Source organism: Sander vitreus, chromosome 9, assembly GCF_031162955.1.
Source record: "Sander vitreus isolate 19-12246 chromosome 9, sanVit1, whole genome shotgun sequence".
Lineage (NCBI taxonomy): Eukaryota > Metazoa > Chordata > Actinopteri > Perciformes > Percidae > Sander > Sander vitreus.
In genome coordinates, this window is record NC_135863.1 from 16,936,128 (window position 1) to 16,959,316 (window position 23,189).

The 23,189-nt window shown below is 40.7% G+C and overlaps 1 protein-coding gene across 1 annotated transcript in view; it reads right to left on the bottom strand.

Moving 5' to 3' along the window:
• xpr1a (xenotropic and polytropic retrovirus receptor 1a) overlaps positions 1 to 23,189 on the bottom strand; it is a 70,464-nt gene that overhangs the window by 16,377 nt on the left and 30,898 nt on the right. The window contains exons 3-9 of the mRNA XM_078258983.1: positions 8,743 to 8,844; positions 2,795 to 3,015; positions 2,389 to 2,538; positions 2,207 to 2,290; positions 1,076 to 1,157; positions 660 to 847; positions 85 to 264 (exon numbers count right to left, since the gene is read on the bottom strand). Of these exons, the coding sequence (XP_078115109.1) occupies positions 85 to 264; positions 660 to 847; positions 1,076 to 1,157; positions 2,207 to 2,290; positions 2,389 to 2,538; positions 2,795 to 3,015; positions 8,743 to 8,844 (1,007 nt within the window). The remainder of the gene's footprint in view (positions 1 to 84; positions 265 to 659; positions 848 to 1,075; positions 1,158 to 2,206; positions 2,291 to 2,388; positions 2,539 to 2,794; positions 3,016 to 8,742; positions 8,845 to 23,189) is intronic.

The following is a 23,189-nucleotide window of genomic DNA, read 5'->3' on the forward strand; positions in this document are numbered from 1 at the left end:
TCAAATGTCATTGTTGTAATTCTTTCAAAATAAAGTGGCGGAGGTATAAAATATGTGCTCCAATAGATAAATGAGTGGACTGACCAGCAGCTTGAGAAGCCAGAAACGTGATTTGTAATAGCAGGTCTTGAAGGGGTTGAGGAGGAAGAGCACCATGAAGCCATAAAGGATGAGCGGGTTGATCTGCATGGGGAGGTAGATGTACTCTGAGTAGAGACAGGAGAGGATGCTAAGACACCACAACACACCCAGGAAACCAGCAATCTGCAGCATACAGGGAAAAAAAAACAGAAGAGATTGGCATTAAAAGAAAGCATTTTTGACACATAATCACAAATAACAAGACAATCTGAATAATTCTGCACACATTATGTTTTGTTTTGTTATTACAGAGTATAAATGAAACCCTGTGGACATTAGGTATGTACAGTTTTATGCCGACTGAAATAAATAGTAATGTGTTCCTTGAATGTGGATTACCCTGACGACTCAACAACCCCATTCAATAATTTTTCATATCTTTAAAATGCATCATCACTTATATCAATCTGAAAACAAAGTGTGTGTCTTCATTACAGAGAAAAAGTTTATTTTCTGAAGACTCATGGCTCTCACTCAGTAACAGAAATAATTGCTTCCATTTGTTTCCTCATTCTGACCTCAAACAGGTGTTGGTGTGAGAGGTTGTTTCGGGGGTTGATCTCGAAGATGAGGACATGGTTGACTCCAGCCTGTCTCCATCCGTAAGTGTTGATGCCCAACAGGAAGAGGAACTGGATCAACAGGAAACCTCCCCGATAGATCCGCACAAGTGGCCACACATTCTCGAAGCGGAAGAACACAGCACCTGATAAAACCACAGTGGATTTTCTGCTTTTAAAGATAAAATATGAAACCCTTGACTGTGTGTGACACATCTGAGGGAAAACAACAATAAAATCCTGCCAATCAGGCTCCGTATGAATTTTAAACAATCTACTAAAACTGCCAGTTATCTTACAGTGACATATTACAAATTGTGCAGGACTCAACAGGATATGAAAAATGTATGAATCTGGATGTTTATGTGACTTACCAGTAAGGACGAAGGCGATGGCGAGAATGATAAAGAAGCCGCAGTAGAGACCCACACGGAAGGTCGTCCAGGCCAAAGCAGGCTGAAGCAGGCAGAGAGGAATACAGAAAAACATTATTAATAATGTTCATAATATTAATGAATAAGACACCTAACCACTGTTCTATATATATATATTAACAGTTTTACATATACTGCATATGCATATAGATTGCAATCATTGTCTATGTAACTATGGCTTTTGAATTGAATTTGTCAGCATATAAGCCACTCCTTTTATCTGCTTGAATATATTTATTACAGTATACACATGCCTGCAGGGTAAATGGAGAGATCAATAGTCACATAGCACAATTCAAGTCAGACATGACAGTAATTAATGCATTAATAACAGTAGATATAACATAGGAGGTTAAAGTGCCACTAGCCTCGATTATTTCTGAAATATATCCTGTTCAACAATGGGAAGGCACTTATAAAATCAATACTAAAGGCTCTCATGGTTTCTCTCTCTCTGTCTCTTCCCATCTTCCTCCCTTTCTCCATTTCTCTCATAGCAAACGTCTCACCTTTTGTTTTTAACCTTTATTATTCCCAGGGTTCAAAATGAACTTTTTCGTCCACCAGCCAAATGACTAGTGAATGTTCAAATTTCACCAGCCACTCAATAGATTACTATTGTTTTTTTGGATGGTGAGTGAAGCAAATTTACAAGCCACTTGAATATTTAACCAGTAATTTGGCTAATAGATTAATAATTTTACTAATTTTGAACCATGATTATTCACCTGCTGGGATATTCTCAGGCATGGACAGCACATTTGTATTCAGGTCATTTAATACTGTAGAGGGGTAGATGCCTTGTGAGATAAAAAAAAATATGATATCTGCACACATTTATACACAAAGTTATTTTATTTCAGTTTGCAGCCGCCCTGCCTACTCTGACAATAGATCAAATGACACAAACTGCAGAGGGAAAATGGCTGATATTATTGAACGGTCACTCTCTGTAAATGCAGGTTGCAAGAAGGCATTACTTTGCTTGAGAGGTTTTAAGTCCAAAGGTTTGAGAGGCACAAAGAGGCCTCATATCACTTGCTTTCCAGTGTAACTAGCTGTACTTCTGACCTGAGCTGCCCCCAGTGGAGGAACTCTCAACCTCTTCATGGCCCTCTGACGATCTCCTCCCTCCAGCTCTGTGGTGACGATGGTCTATACACACACACAAACAAACAAACAACAATGATTTACAACAATGATCTTTGTATTATAGCTTGTATGTGTGTGTTTGTGTGTATGGAAGCAGGCACCTCAGTCTCTGAGATGAGCTGCGTGATCTTCTTGCAGGTGTAGAAAGGTGCCACCTCAACATGAATCACACGCCAGTCGGCTCCGCGAGAAGTATCCAGGATCTTGTCATGTTTCTTCAGGATTTTACGGAAACCAGTGAAGTTCAGGTTCTGTGGACGGCAACAAGGAAACAAATGTTACATACCATAGATTGGAAGATTTATTTATTCCGAACTGCTGCTGAAAACATAAAGCGTCAAAACACACATTTGTTGATATGAAAAAGTTTTTGTGTGATTATTACTCTAAATATTGCTTCCTTCCTTATTTTGAAACATTGCATTCTTTTCTTTGAAGACATTTTCAGCCTTGACTCAACCTTGAATGCAGGTGTGTCTGAGAATGTGTGAGTGTGTGTAATGACACCTGATAGTTCTGGAGCAGGATGAGGCTGAGGTAGAACTCGCTGAAGGCTAGCTTCAGGTCCTTGATGTTGTGGTGTTTGCAGCGCTCCTCCTGCGACAGGTGGAACATCGTCTTGCGTCTCCGCAGGCCGGGCGGAGCGTTGCTCTCGCGCTGAGCGTCCAGTGAAGACTGCAGCTCATTCTGCAGTGTGGCAGAACGTCTCTGTGCTTCAGCAAGCTTTTCTAGGGTGGAAAGATCAAGAAAATAATTAAAAAGAGAGTTTTTAGGTTTTCATACAGCTTATTATTGTGGTGCTTACATTGCACCACATTCACACATATTTTTAATGAACGTATCCACACTTCTTACTCAGTAGTTACAGTATATTCTATGTAGTCTGACCTGATGACTTAATTTTGAGTCCTGTTCTACTATGCATTGTTAGTTTTGAATGAGGGTTAGGAATTAATATTATTAAACAGCATTAATACGCAGAGTAAATTCTGTTAATAGTTCTTCACTCTGTAAGATGTGTTTTGGTAATCTAACAAATATGCCTGAAAAGAAAAAAGACCCTTCAGTTTTGTTTTTTCCTGACAAACGTCTGGTAAGAGACGTCAACTAGCTGCTTCTTTTGTCAAAATAACAAGCAATTACAGAAAAGGTAACAAGACAAAAAAAATGTTATACACCCTGTCCGCTCTGCTCTCCTGCGGTCTGTTCCAGGAAGCATAAGCATGTAGACTATTAGGCTGAGCTGACATGTAAATGCTGCAGAGGAAGGAACCATTATCTGGGTCAGAGATAGGTTAATATACCCAGAGAGAGAGAGAGAGAGAGAGAGAGAGAGAGAGAGAGAGAGGGCACAGGGCAGTAACCTGCATTTCATTAACTAGCTTGCATTTCGTCTACCTGCTTTTCCGACACACATTAGCCCTCATTCTACTACTGCATAACAGTTTCAGTCACTAAACAATAAAACCCACATGTTTTCTTGCCCCATAAGTTCTCCTTCACCCGTTCTCCTCTTCCTTCTATTTTTATGAATAACCTGCTAAAAACAGAAGTAGAAGCAGTTTTCATTTAGTACAAGGAATAACTACCATTGAGTTGCTATTTCCATTAGGCCATCAATCTATGAATTTCATAATTCATAATCACATAGACTAAGGTAAGTGGTTTCTTCTAATAAAATCAAACTTGTCATTTTCATACAGGCAATACATTTTGCCAGTTTTTTTTTTTGACCAATAAGAGTAGGCTGAGTGTTAAGTCAGTTTGCAGGCTGGCTAGCCGATTTTATGCACATCCTCCTTGATGTCTTTTTAAGTTATATTCATACTACAGTAGTTAACTAGCTTTAGTATAAAGCTTCCTGTAATATGCTGCCAAACGTGGAGAATACTTTGTTTTAAACCCCTGGAGGATTTTTAGGCAATTCTTCTTCACATTCCCTTGCAAATTACATATTGTATCTTTTTAAATGTTGTCATACTTGTAAATAAAGAAACAAAAAGAAAACAAGTGTGTTTACTTCTTGCTTTTTGAAACTTGCAAGTCATGTCTTCTCATGCAGTGACTTGCTAGTTCATCCAGCTGGTGTGGAAACCATTAAATGAACAGACCTGAAGTCACAATAAGAACACTGATATCACCTTGCAGTGCTGTTTGTGACAGCAGTCTGATAACAAACCAAATCTGATTTGGTTTGAAGCATACTGGCAGCCTGACAGTCTGGGGAGCCGGAGCTCCAATAGCTCTTCCTTTGTTCTAAACTGGGAAAAACAGAAGTGATGATGTGGAGGGTTCACTGGTGACTTTCACGCTTTGTTGATCCAACACACACACACACACACACACACACACACACACACACACACACACACACACACACACACACACACACACACACACACACACACACACACACCAGATATCACACTACCTTCCTCACAGGAATGCTTCTTTGACATCTCAATTCACAGTAATTCTTCTCCTCGACTTATTCTCCTCGTCTGTCACAGCAATGCTTGGATGAATACATGACAACAACAACAGCAGGAGGCGTGAGAAAGTCCCTGACTGCCTGCCACAAGTAGCTTTAGATTAAATTTGAGGATTGCAGTGGCACGTCACAACAGAGGACATGGCTGGACAGTTCATGTGTGTGGGGCTAATGAACCTAGAGGTGTTGGTGGTTCAGATTTCAACTGGTATGAGTTTAGTGGAGAAGTTTAAAGAGCCTGTTGTTCTTTCTCAGTGGGTAGAGCAGGCGCACATATACTGAGAGGCTTATGCCTCGACGCAGAGGTCCAGGGTTCAAGTCCGACCTGTGATGATTTCCTGCATGTCTTCCCCCCTCTTTCTCGCCTAGCTGTCCTATCAATTAAAGGCGGAAAAGCTAAAAAAAAATAATCTGAATTAAAATATTCTATTAAAACAGCAGTCTGCAAAAATGTTGTTTTGGTGTGTTCCCATCAAGATGAAAGTGTTGTCTAACAGGCTAGATTTAAGTGCAATGCAGTAGAATGGCTTTGAGAGGTTAAGGACCCCTTTCAGAGAGAGATACAAAAGGAAAGAGCGATGGGGAGGCAAATGTCTTATGTAAAGTCAGCACACGATTTATCTCCATCTATCCACCGCAGTCTCTCTATCTTACAACCTATCCAGCTTTTTCAAACTACTATACACTGCACCCACACAGACACACACACACACACACACACACACACACACACACACACACACACACAGTAAGTGGCTCCTCATGTGTGTGGCGGATAAACAAGATGCCTTAGAGCAGGAAGGCGACGCTGATGTTTTCATACACAACATTTAACCAACCTCACAGCTCAGGTCTGCTGAAGAGACGGTGACTCACTCAAATACAACATCAACAGACTTACACATGTCACATTTAGCACTGAGAACATCAGAAATGACAACTACGTGTTTGCTTTGTTCTATTCCTTATTCTGTTTTCATTCATAGAGACCTACACTAACATATACAAAAACCCTATTAGTGAACCCCCATCTACCCATATATAATGTAGTTGTAAGCAGATATAAATGTGCATTTAATGTATTTGGCAACAACTATGATTACACCCTGTGGGCACCCATTAGAGGCTGCAGTATAAAGAGGCAAAGTCCCTCCCCTTCCGGTGGACCACCATGGGACCTTAATTCGGAAAAAATATGTACAGTAGTTAACGGGGAAAGAGAAATTATTTTTTTTATCCCGTTTAAATTGAGCCATGGATTACACATGTGAAGTCTGTCAATTTAAAAGATAATTTTGCAAGTCAAAAAAAGTCTAAGTATAAGACTGAAAATACGTAATTAGAAAGACTACACACTTCAAAGTCACATGGATGATGTGTCTCTGAAGCTGTGTTTCATACCGGGATGTAACGTTAAGAGCAGCGGATCTTGCTCGTTTTTTGCCTCTCGGCTGATAAAAAGACGCTCGATAAAACATATCAGGTAAGATAACGTTGTAAAACACAGCTAAGCTAGCTAGCTATCAAGCAAGCCGGGCAGCAATAAGGTGACGTATTGTGCAAGATGAGATATGTAGCTTGTTCACTGAGCGGTTTCACACAAGACTAAGTGGTACTACGACAAACTGTGACTTTCTTCAGTTGCAAAATTATCTTCTAAATTGACAAACATCAAATATGTAATCCATGGCTCAATTCAAACGGGATCAAAAAATAATTTGTCTTTCCCCGTTCATTACTGTACATATTTTTTCCGAATTAAAGTCCCATGGTGGTCCACCGGAAGGGGAGGGACTTCAACGCTGGCGTTGGTGTGAGCCTAATTAAACAAGTTAAATGACAGTATTTTGTCCTGGGGAACATGAGATGTTCAGTACAGTTTACAGTTTACAGTTTCTTTACTTTTTGGAAGATGCCTATTAGATTTTGGGTTTAGCACTCCACCGAGAATCTCTATTGTTGAAGCGCAACCTCCTTTTTCAACTTAATCATAAAAATATGTCTTCATAGGAAAAGTTATAATTGCTGAAAATACTGTACATTAATAAACACGTAAAAATGTCCTTATATACATTATAGTATGTTATATAACTCATTTAATGTTTTTATGCTGCTGCTAAAATAGTGCTAAATAGTTACCCGCATACGGGTCTGTCCTAAGCAGAGGAACTATGTTGTCATTATCTGCAGCAGATAATGTATCTTGATAATGAAAGACGAGTTAACAAGACATGGCTTCTACAGCAGCTTACAGTAAGCTTCTGGCATATGTCAGGAATCAAAACATACACTGTTGTTAAAGACTACAAAAATTTGAGGATCAAAGTATCTTCAGTAAATCAACCTCATGCTAACAATATCTACAATGATTTATGTCTTGTTTATTTGCTGCTCTTGCCATCCATCTGCCAGTTATGTCTCATCATTATGAGCTGAAACAATATTGCCAGTCAACATTGGCCCTCAGCTGACCTGTAGTTTCAAACACAGCCTCTAGAGGAAGCACACTCTGTCTTCAGATACCTCCAACTTCCCCCTGAGCTGAAGTTCGAGACCAGAATGCAACCTTGTGGTACCAGAATACCACAATATATCATGGCTTCCATCTCATGTTTCATGGTACACACATACTCCCTTGCTCCCTGAAATACACACAGGCAGGCCTGCTCGCATAAACACGACAACCACTGGCTACTTCAATCAAATGACCAAGATTAGACGGAATGTCATCTGGCACTGAAACAGGAAGCTTAGCATTGATAAGTAAAATGTGCAACAACTCTAATATCTAAAATGATGATAGCTTATACCTATAACAGTCTCTATATCATCGGGGGGTGGCAGTAGCTCAGTAGGGACTTGGCTTGGGAACCAGAAGGTCGTCGGTTCAAGTCCCCGTGTGGACCAAGAATGGATTGTGGACTGGTAGCTGGAGAGGTGACAGTTCACCTCCTGGGCACTGCCAAGGTGCACTTGAGCAAGGCACCAAACCCCCAACTGCTCAGGGGTGCCTGTCATGGGCAGCCCCCTCACATTTTGACATCTCTCCATTAGTGTATGTGTGTGTATTTCGGGCCTGTGCGTAATGTGTGTAATAACTAACAGAGTGAAAAAAAATTATTTCCTCTTGAGGAATCAATAAAGTCTAAATCTTAATGGTTTATACAATATATTATTAAACACCTCATGTAAAAGTGTTGAGGCAATACAAAGTTAATCTAAGAGCAGGTGCAGGTTTATGTGCCTATTAAGGGGGCTTTTATTTCAGAGCAGAATCAATAATAAAGATTTATTTTCATTAAATCATGGTGATATTGCTTCAAATTGGTACAGATGATCAATTAAATTAAATAGTCAATTCCATAGTTCATCTGACTAGAAAGAAAATGCCTCTGCACTCAATTGGATAGACCTACAACCAATCAGAGCAACGGAGACAGACGTCACAGAAGCTGCAAGTCAAAGGCAGGCTTCAACAGAGCAAAAGCAAAGGCGGCAGTTTCCGTGTCGTGCGGACGGGTGTGGCAATGTGTATACATACGTGATCGCGGTTCTCTGTTCCTCTTTTAAAAATTAATGCACTGTCAATATCTTCTATAACAGACGCTATGGCAGCCGTCTTTTTTGTAAACAAATTCAACCCAAGCTCTCTTTGGTGATGTGGTTGATTATGTTACTGTTGTGCATCTGTCCATCATCGTATAAAGCCTGCCCTGACAATTTGATTGGTCCGAACACCTCTGGTTTGAGCATAGTTGCTCCACGGATCAAGTCCAGACCGAACTTCCTGACCTCAAATGTTGTGGGCGGGCCTAAGTTCGGCAGGCACCCAGGCTACTACCAGCCCAATAATCACACTATAACTGTTCAGTTTTTGGATCTGGAACTGCTTTACTAATTTGACTTTGATTTTAGATACTCAGCATCAATCGTTACCTCAAATGCAACTGAAGTAAATAAATACCTGAATAGAATGTGTTGATTTTCAGAAGCTCCTTCTCACAGGTCTGGAAAAACCTCTCTTCAAACTTAGCGTAGTATCTCTTCACTGTGTCTTCATCTGTGACTGGAGAAGAAAAAAGAAGAGACAAAAAATGGTAATTAGCTGCTTGCTGAAGGGCACGAGTGTGTAAATATAAAACTGTTGCACTTTTATAATCTTGATCCACGGAAGGGTTTTTGATTATGTTGCTCTGTTTTGTGACACACTCGTTTACGCCTCCTAGCTGACATAAGCAATGACGAAGCACAGTCTACATTTTGGTGAGAAGCACTGACAGATGAAGCCATGTCAAAACTCTGTGTAAAGGACAGTAACAAGAACAGTGAACATACAGCAGAACACATACTGGAGGACCAAAGCAAAAGTGATGAAGTGTTATAGACACCAAAACCACCTAAATGTGCCAATGATGTTATTATTATACACCATTTTAAGTGATAAGAAGTGAGACAACATCTCAATATGGGAAAGGTTGGAAGCAAAATAACAAAATGATAAATACGTTCAGCTACAAAAAACGTCCTTCTTTTGTTACAGACAGTGGTGAGTGAGAGTTATCCCCCCCACACACACACACACACACACACACACACACACGATGAATCTCTGGGTCATGTTCATACTAAACAGTTCCATTTATGTCAGTGGCTCTTTACTTGTATGTTAAACTTAGATTATACCAAAGCAACAACAAAATGGGTCAACCAGGTCTGATAGTTTTCCATCACTTTTATTTATTATTTATTGAACAATATTTCATATACCATGTGCCACACATATTCTTTCAATTAACAGTTGACCTTTTCATCAGACGGGGTGTGTCATTGGTATTTCAATGTCCAATCCAAGCAAAATAAAGAAAGATGTGGGTTTTGCTGGATAAAGCAGATATAGTGTCAGATCCAATAGTGATACCACATTGTAAACATTTGCTATTATATAAATTGAGCCTTGGCTGCAACTGGTAGATGTAGAGGCTTTCTATTCAACACGGTAATAAGAAAGACGCCCCAGGCAGCGCAGCCTGTTAATTTCACTGCTCTATTCACACACAAGCACTCACACATGTTTGCAGCATGGGCGTATGAGCCTGTGATGAAAAGGTGAAAACATTTTCAACAGCAGCTTTAAAGTCCAACAGCTTTACAAGGAAAATAAATGAGAACCTGCCCTCACACCCGTGAAGATAATCAATTATAAGTTAATTAAACTGTGTTCTGCAGGTGAAAACACCGTACAAACTAAAGTTTTCTATAGAAAGAGCATAAGAGAGGAAAACTTCCTACAGCAGATGAGACCTGCTGCAACATACTCTTCACTCTATGTTAGCCAAATTCTATGAGTGTATCAAAGTAGTGCTTATTAAACATCCAAAACAAGATCATTACAATATTGACAACAACTGAAAAATGGGACCGCATTATAGTAGTGAACAAGTTTCTAAACAAGGACAATCTTCCATTTCCACTTACAGTAGCACCAACTAGTGGTGGGACAAAATATCAATACGGCAATATATCATTGTCCTTGTTCGTGCGATACGATAATCGATACGCTGGTGTTAAATATCAATATTTTAATTAATAAAATAAGGCGCTCTAAATAGATTTCCCTGCTCCCAGCGTCGCCACTTCATGGCTCCTCGAGGTGGCGCTCAACAAAGGAATGAGGGAATCTTGAACATAAATTAACTAGCTGAAAAAGAAGAGGTTTTCAACGTGATGGCGGACAGCAGTTTGAGGAAAATAACAGATGCCCCAGCCACGTTTAAGTCCAAAGTCTGGACCCATAGTTGCTCTATAGTTCTGAAAAACTACAGAATTGTGCTGTTTTCTAACAGTTTGGACTTGCAGTGAATAAAGAGAGAAAACTTGCACTTAGCCTTTTCAGGGGATTTTGTATTCATAGTAGACCGATATCGTGATATATCATTATAGGATTGTCTAGCAACATATTGATTATCACAGAAATGCTGTAACGTGATATTATCGGTATCGTGAGCCACGCATCATGTACTGTATCGTATCGTGAGGTACCCTGTGTAAAGAGTGCAAGAGAAGATAAGAATGAAGGAGGAGAAGATGAAGCTGCCTCAATAGGAGGTGAAGAAATGTAGACTGACAATAATGAGAGAGAAAGCAAGAGAGAGAGCAAGAGAGAGAGAGAGAGAGAGAGAGAGAGAGAGAGAGAGAGAGAAAGACAGAGAGAGAGAGAGAAAGACAGAGAGACATAAAAATTAAGCAGATGGTCTCCAATCTGCCTCACACTTCTACACAATTGCACATTTCAGCTGAAGTCACAACCCTCTTTCAATCCCTACAACGATGCAGAGCCACCTCAGCAGCTGCCAGCTGACAGGCTGGCTGCTGCTGCTTGAGACGAGTGGAGGGATGACTGTTTTGATAGAGGTACGCATGCTTGAATTGCTGACCGATCGGCTGGCCAGCAGGTTAGCCATGACAGAATGACTAATGGTCCAACAGGTTCCTTTAGTTAGACCTGTAGACAAGCAGCAGACTGAGCTGTACGGTCATTCATAATAAAAGGTACACATATAATGAACACTTTGTATGAAAGAGCACTGAAGGAATAGAGGCGTTGGGTAACAGGAGGTGAAAAGACGAGGAGCAGTTGTGGATCATTTGACATGTGGTGTGTTTCCTATACATCATACATAAGCTTTAAAATAAATCTACAATATGTCCAAGAAAATATTTTCAATGAAAAACCTCTTCTAATGCTTGTCATAAAAGCTTCTGATCTAAACCTTGTTTGGACAACTGAGGACTTTTGGGAGTTTACTCCGATAAGCAGCATTTTAAACTATGGTGTACCGTTTCAACTGTTGAAACTATGATGAGAGAGATGTGTCAGAAGAATTCATGTGTATATATTTTGTGGAATTACCTTCTTTCTCACTTGAAGGCTGACTAACAGAGTGAGTGTGTTGGTGGATGAAAGAGTAGATGTGAGGGCACTTTGCATGTAGGGGTTATGAAATGACCATGCACCATCTCTTTGTTTCCTGCTGACCTTGTGCAGTACTGAACACATCAGTGGAGGTGTATTTCCACATATCATCTATGCACACATCTTTTTGTTCATCCATTTATGTGTGTGAGGTGTGTGAAGTGTAAGAACAAAGGCCACAGTCAGAGCCAGTTCATCTTCACAGCTGTGTTTTACTGAGGCTTCACCAGCAGACACTCTGCTAACATCCTGCAGCTGCTGAAACGATTCTGTCAGCCATCTGCCCTCAACCTGCCACACATTTTACCTTCAACCAGCATTAACACAAATGAACATCATCAACATCTCATAATTGCATTGTATTAACTCTTTAGCTACCTCCTAAGATGACCAGTGTGAATGCAATGAAACCTAATTACAAAAACATTCTAAATTCATGCAGCTATTATGGCATTCACTGTATCTTTTAATTCAATATACGGCATCATGTAAATCTGACAGCTTCTCTTTCAGCTACACAGTCTGGGTTCTCATTATCACAAGTCTGGGTGGATGATTATAGAGATGGCTTTCTAGACTCCAACAGTGTTCACCAAAGGGATTTGAAGGTAGATACAAGTTTGGACTTTATGGGAAATGAGAGCTTAAACAGAGTGACAGGTTTGAAAAACTTTAGTATTCTTCTAAATCTACAAATAGGTTTAGCCCCAAGAATACACACGCGAATATGAAAAATCGAATTCATCAATCATTATTTTGCTGACTTTCAACACAGATACCATAAACCATCCGAAAACATTTGCATCGTGCCGGTTTCACAATGTAACAGCACTGTTTCATTGATAAAAACACATTTCAAGATTAGTTATCTCTGTTTTTTTGCCCAGATGAGCAACACCACTGTCATTGGCCTTCTCCTGGTCTTGGACTAATGTCTCCAGAGGAATCGCTGCCTCTACGCTAACATACAGACACCAGGGCACACAGCCTTTCCTCCAGGTCTACTGCAGTCCTGGTTGCCTCGAAATCCAGTATGAGGGAAGCAACAGAATGTGTGTGTGTGTGTGTGTGTGTGTGTGTGTGTGTGTGTGTGTGTGTGTGTGTGTGTGCGTGCGTGCGTGCGCAAGGCAAAGAGGCTCTGTCCCTTTAGGGCTGTGTGGTGATATATGCTTCTGCTCTGAGTGTGTGTGTGTGTGTGTGTGTGTGTGTGTCTTTAAACTGTGTGTTTTGCATAGTACTTCAGCAGTGACGATATAAGTGTCAACAATAAATACTATTCCCCTTTGCCTTCAGAGAGCTAAACAGACCTGTGTTCACTGTACTTGTGAGGACATTTTGTGATGATGTTTATATAGCTGACCAACCAACCAGGGCTGAGAATTAACAGCAGCAGAAAGGCTGCAGTTTGGTTAAGGCGACATAACTAGGATCTAATTTATCTGAAGCTGCAGAAAAATCTATATGTGGTTTGATTAGATTCAGGAACATTTAACGACTGTGAAACAGTCTGACAGTCTAACAAAATTCTTCACTAAAATGTAAAAGTGATGTCTTGATGATATTGCATATTTTGGATAATTGGTTAAAAAATACAAATAAATGTATACAATATACAATAAGCTAAAATTAACCATTTTTAAAACCAGCGAATGTTTGATATTTTACTCAATAAATTAAATGTTAATGATTAATTTTGTGTCAACCTTTCCATTAATCAGCTCAGCCATAAAACCCAATCTTTTTTTCTTCGTTTCAGCATCATCAAAACCAACAACTAAATGTGTTTAAACAAGCAGGAGATGCAGGCGCCTCAACAGCAGTGTATCATGGGTACCAAGGGGTTTTGTACTCAAAATAATGAGACATACTGGCGTACAACATGCTATGAGAAGAGTAGATCCAGTGCAGTATAGTGCACTCATTCATTGGCTTCAGTCTTTCAGACAAAGAATTGTGCTGGTAGCTAGAAAAACAACTCTTGACCTACAGTATTCCCATGTGGCTTGTAGAAGGCAGCCCCCTCTCTCCGCTAACCCCTTCTTCTGTAGATTGTATAAATAAATGATGAGACAGCTTCCCTAAAACCCTAGTACTCTAACCCCCCGAAACCCTTCTCTCTCACACACACACACACACACACACACACACCCCCCACCCCCCACCTTCTTATATTCCCATACAGGCATTCTGTGACGGGACCCCATAAAACCAGCACATAAATCCTTCATGAGACCCTCCAATTTGCTGACAGTCAGAGAGAACAACAACCGACACAAACACATACCAACCTGTATCACACTTACTTTTATACTTTACTTTGATACTTTTATTCTATAATTATTCTGCTCTATCACCTGTTTCATGCTGAAAATCTGTTGCTTTTAAATTGGGAGACAAGAAAGGTGAAAAGGCACGAGAAGAAGAGCTCCGATATGTCATTACACTGGAGCCTGGACAGAGGGGACAGGGCACAGCATCTTTCTCTTCATTATCCTCGAAAACAAACAGGCTCACACGTGTAGTTTCAAGTAGAAACAAGCCCACACACTCACAGAGACACACACATTGTATGTCCCCATTTTCAAGCTCCATTTATCTCATTTAATGACACCTCACTGCGGGATATAATCTATGTTCTGATAGCATTACAGTCGGGGGAGCTGAATGACCATTACATTATGATTGTCGCTGTATTAGCCTCGCTTATCTCTTCCCTCCAAGCACAGAGGTGTAAATCACAAATGAAGAGAAACACAAACTGAGCCATAAAAGAGAATAGGATTGCAATAATATTAATCTAGAGAGACAAAATTATGTGAGTTCCTTAAAACAACTTCTACATCCTCTAGTGCCAGGAAGCACAAGGAAACACAACACTAAAACCAGCCAGATAACCCCCCCTTCCATTCCTCCATCTCTTTTTGTTTTCACATATTCCCATTCGGCCCTCCAGCCACAATTAATTCTACCAATCATCTCTCTCATCGAGGCCAGGGGAACATTAAGAATGCACACTCACTGGGCTAGACTGCCAGCCAGGGACAACCAGAGGCAGGATGAGGAACTACTGTAGCTCACAATTCACTGCGTACTATTTATACTGCCAGACTGCAGGCTAAGCAGCTCCACAAAATACACTATACCAGCGTAGAGTAGTGAAAATGATAGGATGGGGAAAATCACATATTCAACACATTCTGAGAAGTGTTAATATATCTGTTGTGTGTGTGTGTGTGTGTGTGTGTGTGTGTGTGTGTGTGTGTGTGTGTGTGTGTGTATGTGTGTGAGAGAGGGAAAGAAAGAGAGAGAGTGTGAGGCACATGTGAGGGGTTTATTACCAGCAGCCAAGTCAATACATTATGAGAGAGAGGGAAAGAGTAAAAGCAAGCGACCAGATGGGGTGTGAGATAATCCTGGGGACCACACAACACAATGCACACAGTACGCCAAAACACTGGCGAATGATATACTGAGGGAGATAGAGAAAAAGAGAGACAGAGAGAGACAGAGGAATATAATGAGATATAAAGACAGAAAGCTGGAATGGAAGAAAAATAGATGTAGCATGACAGCTCCAAAAACAGTGTTTTAAAGAAGGCAACCTATTCTCTCTGTGTCAGTTTAGTAGTGAAACATTATTAAAAGTGTATTACTGAGTAGAGACTACAGTCAAAATGCTACTTTGTCATATACTATATGATAGACTGAATTACTGCAATGTACTGTTTATCAATTTCTCAATAGAAACAAATGTGCATTAATGGCCAAAGAACAAGAGATTCAACTTCCTGGTAAGAAGATGCTTGAACATTTGTGTAAATAAAGTAATTAAATTAAACTAATTCAAAATAAATAGAGAGCAAACAGCACTGGCTTGGTAACTTCATTACATGATATGAAGAATGTTTTGAGAATTAGAAATGTGGTTAAGGTGGAACAAGCATATTACTGAGACAACTCATTGCTCACTTTTTGTCATACATCATGTTGTTATGTTATACTAAATTAGTTATGTGTTTATTCTGATTGAAATAATCAAATGATTCCTAGTAGACACTGGGCATGTTTTAAAAATGCAATAATGTAGTGTTTTAAATGCTGGGCTGGAGATCTGTCCAAGGTAGTGACAAATGGGTTGCTATAGGCATTTTTCATAGATTACATTTTGACATATCCCAGAAGAAAATGCAGGTGTGAATAACAAAATTAACAATGGCTAGTCTGTTTAGCTGCTTCAGTTTAAGGGTCCAGGTATTGTCCATGTTGGCTCACTGCCATGACTTACTGGGACACTTGAAGAGAATGTGTGTGTGTGTGTGTGTGTGTGTGTGTGTGTGTGTGTGTGTGTGTGTGTGCGTGTGCGTGTGTGTGCGTGTGTGTGATGACAGAAATTGGTTTCAGCTTGTCTATCCAGAGACAGAAAATGACTTCTACCTAAATGAAAGTAACTATATGAATATGTGGGAATAAGGAACACAGAAAAAGTTTCACTGTGCAGCAATTATTTAAGTGAGTCCTTAAACAAGACATAGATATCGAGACAGCGGGCTGATGCAAGTACACTAATAGGCAGAGTTTCTACGTTTGTGGGTCATGTTTGTTGTTACACAGGCTTTTTGCTATGTCCATAGTATTTCCTGTAAAACAGAAAAAACAAGAAACAGTGTGTCTGTGAATGTGTGCATGCCTACTAAACTGCTTATGAATGTATCAGAGGACTTTTTATGTGTAAAATCTTTGCAGTCAGTTGATTTTTCTCAGCATATTTTATTAAAGGTGCACTATGAATCCAGATTTCCACTGGATGCGGAACGTCTGCGGACCGGCACGCTGCGGAACGGCTGCGTGCTCCGCCGTCTGTCAATACCCACTAGGTCCGGATTTGTTGCGGCACGGCTGCGGCCATGACTGACAGCTGTAGTCACGAGGTCCCACAAGATCTTGCGAATTCACGTAGAATAGAACCACAAAACCAACAACAGTTTGTTTCCATCCAGAGGAGTAGAGGGGAAACAACTCTGTGCTGTGTTTTTAAGGTGTAGTGCAGGGAAATATGATCCGCCGTGAGCACGGTGTATTTTATTTTGAAAATTAACCGGATGTTTTATTTTGTTTCAGTGCTCGACTTCCTGCCCCGCACTATCTGCCGCGTGCTGAATTGCTGCGGAGCTCTCCGGCATCCGGCAAAAATAGAAGCTCTGTGTATCTGCTCCGGAGGGCTGCGGACCGCCGGAGCTGGGACGCAGTCGGAACGCAGCCGTTCCGCAGTCAGTGGAAATACACACATTGACTTTAATGGAAATCTAATGACTCCGCCGATGTTCCAGAGCATCCAGTGGAAATTGCCGGTGAGTTCCTGCATGACGTCACTTCTGTTGACGTTCCAAGTAAATACCAAACAAAACAGAGCAAGCTCGCCCCTCCCCCCCAAGTTTCCGTAACTTTCATGACTAACTGACTAACTGTCACTAACCCCCAGCCCCTCCCCCAACCATCTTGTCGGTGATTGGCTGGAATGTGTTTGTTGTATTTCGGTGCCTATCATGTGCCTCTAGTGTTTGTTTGACGTTTACAACCCCTTTGTTGTCTCCCGAGACCGGGCTTTTTCACAGTGTATTCAGGGGGCAGGCAGCTAGTGGATCAAGGAGAGATGCCTACGATTTGAGACAAAAATGAAATCGCGCTGAAACCATGCAGGAACGCATATTGCACCTTTAAAGCCCTGATAGTTCTCGTATCTCTAAAAGCCCACATGTACACAACATCAGTTGACTGCAGAACAGAGACACATCACAGGGACAAAAAGCATTAAGGTGACTCAATTTTGGAGTTCAGTGGACGGCTAAATGGGCATGGTCGAAAGCACAGCGAAGATTAAATGGGAATAACGGAGACGAGGAGGAAGTTAGATGAGGTGGAGCTGGGCAGAGAGGAGAAGTAGGCCACAGATTCTTCCAATCAGACAAACAGGAAGTCCACAGAAAACAGTATTATTGACCAGGGGGCTGATGGGAAAGTTAATTACTCTTGCTCTTTATTCTTCAGAGGGCAGTACTTCTCCCTCCCTTCTTTCCAGCCTATTTTTATTTTACTAAGCTGCTGCTGTGAAGTGTTATCTCTAACAGTCAGAGCGAGAGAAAGTTTGGCCCAGACCTCTCTCTCTCTCCTCGCAGCACCATGCAGGGCCTTGAAGATCAGGATAGTCTCTCTCTCTGAGAGTCTCGCTGACTCGCTGCATCTCTCTATAGGTAGATAGAGCCCAAAAGAAAAAGGCAAACTGACAACAGTGTAAATGAAAAGCTGTCTGATTCATCTCATTGGGTGAAATCTTCGCCTGAACCTTTCGGCTTCAGTCATGTCTCTCAAACTTTGTCAGACATCTTAAGCCCTTTGAGATCGAGAATATTTTAAGTCTGTCAGTGATGTCCACTCTGGGGATATTATGAACTAAAATGAAGCATACCGCCTGTGGTCTGACCTGCACTGTCTAGTCTGAACAAAGTTTGTTTTGATTAGCATGTGTTATATTTCTCATTTAAAGCCATTTCAATGCTATTTATAGCCAATATCACATTTCTATAGACACTGCCATGGTAAGGATAATCCAGACTTTATTCCTGTGGCAGCAGTCCAATAGAGGATGTGGACGAGTATCAATGTCTCAGTATGCAAACTCACAAATCTTTTATTAAACATTAATTGAAGCAAATCAAATATTAGGAGATCAGGTCTGATTTCATGGAGCCACCGTGGAGCCTGTAAGGAGAGTGTAAGATGGCTCTGCTGAGAGTCTCCAGTATAAGTTATACCTTTTAACAAAGAATGTAGGCTAATGTGTGCATCCTTTCATTCAAAACACGTTTTAGTGAGTACTATAATTTCCCCTGGAAGCTAGAACATTACACTCAGTGCATCAACAGCAGCCAATTATTTCTTAAGTTTAAGATCAACTCTCTGCAAGACTGTGCGCGTCTTTGCCATCATACACCAAATATAAAAAGTATAATACAGCAATTGATCTGAATGAATTGGTACCTTAAACAGGACATCCAGCCACAAACACTGTAACATCACACATCTACACTCAGAAACACATTGAAACACAGTTCTAGTATGAATGTCCGACAGAGAGAGCAGCATGACAGAGAAAGCTGTACACATCAGCCACAACAGGCCACTTTGGGAATTCCAACCACAATGTACAACCTCAAAAGCAAGTGCGTGTGTTTTTACTTGGATTTCATTCATTATCTGGTATTAGGGAACCAGTATCTTACTCTGGTTACCTGAGGCCTCAAGTGCACTACACATGAAGTACTTCCATGTGTTTATGGATTAGAGCAGTGGTTCCCAACCTGGGATCCAGGCACCCCTCAGGGGGGCGGCAAAGATCACAGGGGGGGCGCAAGTCTTTATCTGGTTTGAGGTTGTGGTAAAAAAAATAAATAAATTGCACCAGTTAAACAAATTTTGATAATATACTAGAATATATAATGTATACAAAAGTCTGTATGAAAACGATATATTTTTGTTCTCGCTTAAAATTGTAGGCAGGCTACTTAGTAGGCCAAACCTCCGGGTCCTCTTAACCTGTGGCCCTTGCTGTCATCAGGTCAGCTGCTAGCTGCTATCATCCTCATTTTTCCTGCCGCCATGGCATCACTATTTTATGAATGAAACATGGCGGAGAAACGTAAAAGTGCTGATAACTCCTCTGTATCAAAAAAGAAAGTAAGGCTGTATCTCGAGAGTTACCTCAACTTCGGTTTCGGGGGGGGGGCTCAGCTTTTCTTAGACATGAGTAGGGGGGGCGCTTCTCATCTGATGTCTGCACTTTAGGATGCCTGTCAATTAAGTTTAGATAAATGACTGAATGGCATCAAAGCCATTATGTAAGCACACCTCTGTCCAGCCTCGTGAAGTACTAAGCACATTGTAGGTTTCTGTAGGTTCTTGGCATAATATGAAAGGTTAGATTTAATATTATATTAATACACACACTAGGATGGCACCGCAAGGATTTTATAGTGCACACACTTGCATATGTATAAGCCTGCTCTGACTGGACAATATGACCGCATAGAGCTTGGGGATGCAACATACCAGGCTGCTCTTGGAAAATAATTCACTGATTCACTGAGCTGGAAAAGAAAAATGAAGGTCATATGAAGCAAAACCTAATCAAGAAATCAGGGGAGGTGAGCAAGAGGAAGGAGGGAGTGTATGACGGAGTACCAGAAAAAGAGGAGTAGGGAGAACAAGGTAGACAGGAGGGAGGCTGGTGGTTGGGCCTTAGGTCTTATCAGCATAGTGTGAATTCCCAGCACATGCCTTTGTCTATTTGTGTGACTGTGTGTGACACTGTGTGTGACACTGTGTGTGTGTGTGTGTGTTTTCTGTATGCATGTATCTTCTACTTTATTCCAATGGTTGTTTAACTTTATCTTGAGTGAGGTGAGTATGCAAGTCCTTATCTTAGACTTAATGACCACTAAGTATGGGTAAAGATAGTTGGTACGTTACAAATATAGTTTGAGGCACAAAAAGAGAGTGATAGGAGGTTTACTATGGTGACTGACTGCAAAAACTAGAGCTTATGCCAATCAATTGTTTAATTTTTATCTCCACAGTATCTCCTATGGAGTATAAAAGCAGAGAAAACTAAATAAATGCATAGTGTGAACCCATGTGAACAGATTCAGTACAGAGTCTCCAATCTCTTCTCAAGATCGTAAACTAGATTAATCATCATCATCTGGACCTTCTAATCCCTTGCTTTAGTCTTTTCCTTTTTGCCACCTTTGTTGTCTCTTCATCACTTCTCAACTCTCTTTGGAGGCAAAATGCATGTTTTCTTCCTCTCTCGCCTCCCTACCTTTCCATCTTTCCTCTTCACCGAGCTTGTTCAGTTGATCCATATGCAACCAAGTGGAAGGAATAAGGGCGACATCCTAGACTCACTGCATTCATACAGAAAATATCAGGGCCACGTCTGTACTGGGAGACCACAGAGGAAGCAATCAGGGTCCTGTTTGCAGCTGCATAGCACTACATGTAGCAGTATATGTACTGTCAAATAAAATTGGGTCCTATATTTAAAAGGAACAAATAATATTGTGTTCTACTTTACTTTTCAGCACCTGACAAAGATGATGGAGCAATGCTTTTTAGGATCTTTTTACATTTCAAGATATTATAATTTCATTCATCTTCATTTCTGTATTTATACGAAGTTCACTCTGTGACAATTGGCATTCAATGTTAAAGCCTGAAAAAGCATGCAGTCTGAACAGCAGAAAAGAGTCACTGTCCTGTAGGATTTGCATCATCTACACTGCTCCAGTCGGCCTGCTGTTACATTGGAAACACAAGCATGCCGTAAGAACGAGGAGTTCTCTGGTCAATGTGAATGATAAAATGTTATACAATAAGACTGGTAATAATATGTGAAAAATTGTACAACAGAATAAGACACTTGCATTTAAAGTGGAAAATTAAAGATTGTTGAAAAGGAAACAAAGAAACAGATGTGGAAAACGGACTGATGCTCGCTGTCTCCTTATTTGTTGTGCACTTTGAAAACACTTGACACTGCTGATGGATGTAAGAAGGAAATTAACTGTCTCACAACTAAAACACCCCTAATACACTAGAAGACCAGGGCTGACTCTCTCCACTAACACAATACAACCGATAAAATATGGTGTCAATATGAATGAAAGCTAAAGACAAAAGCAGTAATCAACAAAAAAGACAAAACAAGAAAAGTAACTGCCATTTGACCTTGACATTAAATTAATATTATGGGAAATCATATGATGATTATAGTACCTGCAGTGTAAAATAGGAAAGAATGTTTTCAAACATTGGACCTGCAGCCAAAATGGAGCAAAGTCGCTTTTTGACGGTATAATAACACAGCCACCTGGTTGGAAGAAAATTGCTCTTCCAATTCAACATCTAGGTGTGTGTGTGTGTGTGTGTGTGTGTGTGTGTGTGTGTGTGTGTGTGTGTGTGTGTGTGTGTGCGTGTATGTGTGCGTGCGTGCACTATAAATGCACCAATAGACTTGCATGTGTTTGAGTGTGTGTGTCCTGTCCCATTTTTGATAGCTGGTTGGCTGGGAGTGACATTGTCATTATCGACATCTCTCCCGCTCCCCTGGATCCTGTAGCCATTAGCAACCAACTCCGGGAGTTGGCCTCTCCTCTGCTGCAGCCAATTGCTTTCACATCACCGTGTGACTGTGTGCATGCATGCGAATGAGCAGGTGTTCTTTTGAGTTTGTGTGTGTGTATGTACTCATGCCTGGATATGGCATAATGATAGCAACATGATTGAGTGTGTCTGTGTTGATTATTTGATAAAATGCAGACTCCCTGTTACTCATTTATTCCCAATTAATGTCTGTGTTTCTAAGACAAATATTCCATAGCATTTTATCTCCATAGTGACAGAACAACAGAAGGAAACACACACACACACACACATTTCATACCAGGCATGCTGAACAGAAAACTGCACAACAGAAGGAAGCGGTCAGTGTAGAATAATCAATAGGTGTTGATTAGGCCTACTCAGTACCTTTGTATTGCATGGCAAGCAACAGCCCTTTTTCTGTGTGACTAGAAATCAATACACTGATCTCTGATTAGGCCACACTGCACATCTCACTGAGCAGAGGAAAAGAGCAGTACACACCAAGTGACTGTGAAATGAGGCTGAAAAAGCACCAGTCCATGACAGATGGCCAAATAAAACAATATTGCAGGCCTAGTATCCCAGAACACAAATTAAGCTGAATGCATGTTCTCTAAAAGGCATCAGAGGAGAGTGATGTAGTTGTAGATGGGGCATTATGTTTACTTCCAGTTCCAATATCTAACAAGAAAAGTCAGCAGAGCTGCTCTTTGTGCAGCACAATTTTTTTTTTTTTTAGTTGTACATTCATAGCTCTGCGCTCTCTAGCATTACACAGTTAAGGGGATAAAACGCTTTGCTCAAAAGCACCTCAAAAGCAGCTGAGAGAGGACTCGCTTCCCCCGGCTAGACTCCCACAGACAGACAACGGATTTGGCAATATTATAACCTTTAGGCTGACAATGAGCCTTTACATAGCGGAGTCAACACTCCAGGAACTCTTTGGCACAGTAACATGAAAACCCTTTTATATTGAAGGCCCCACTGGGAGTGTGTGTGTGTGTGTGTGTGTGTGTGTGTGTGTGTGTGTGTGTGTGTGTGTGTGTGTGTGTGTGTGAAAAACTCCTCTCCTTCCCATTCGGCCTGAATGTTTGGCTGTGTTTTAGGAAATATCACAGATGTGGGAGAAAGAAAAACATATTAGATTGTGTTTGCATCAGCTAACATTGCCATGCAGTAGCTTTGTAGAGCTACTATACAATAAACCTAATTAAGAAGATAAAGGTGGAACAAACATG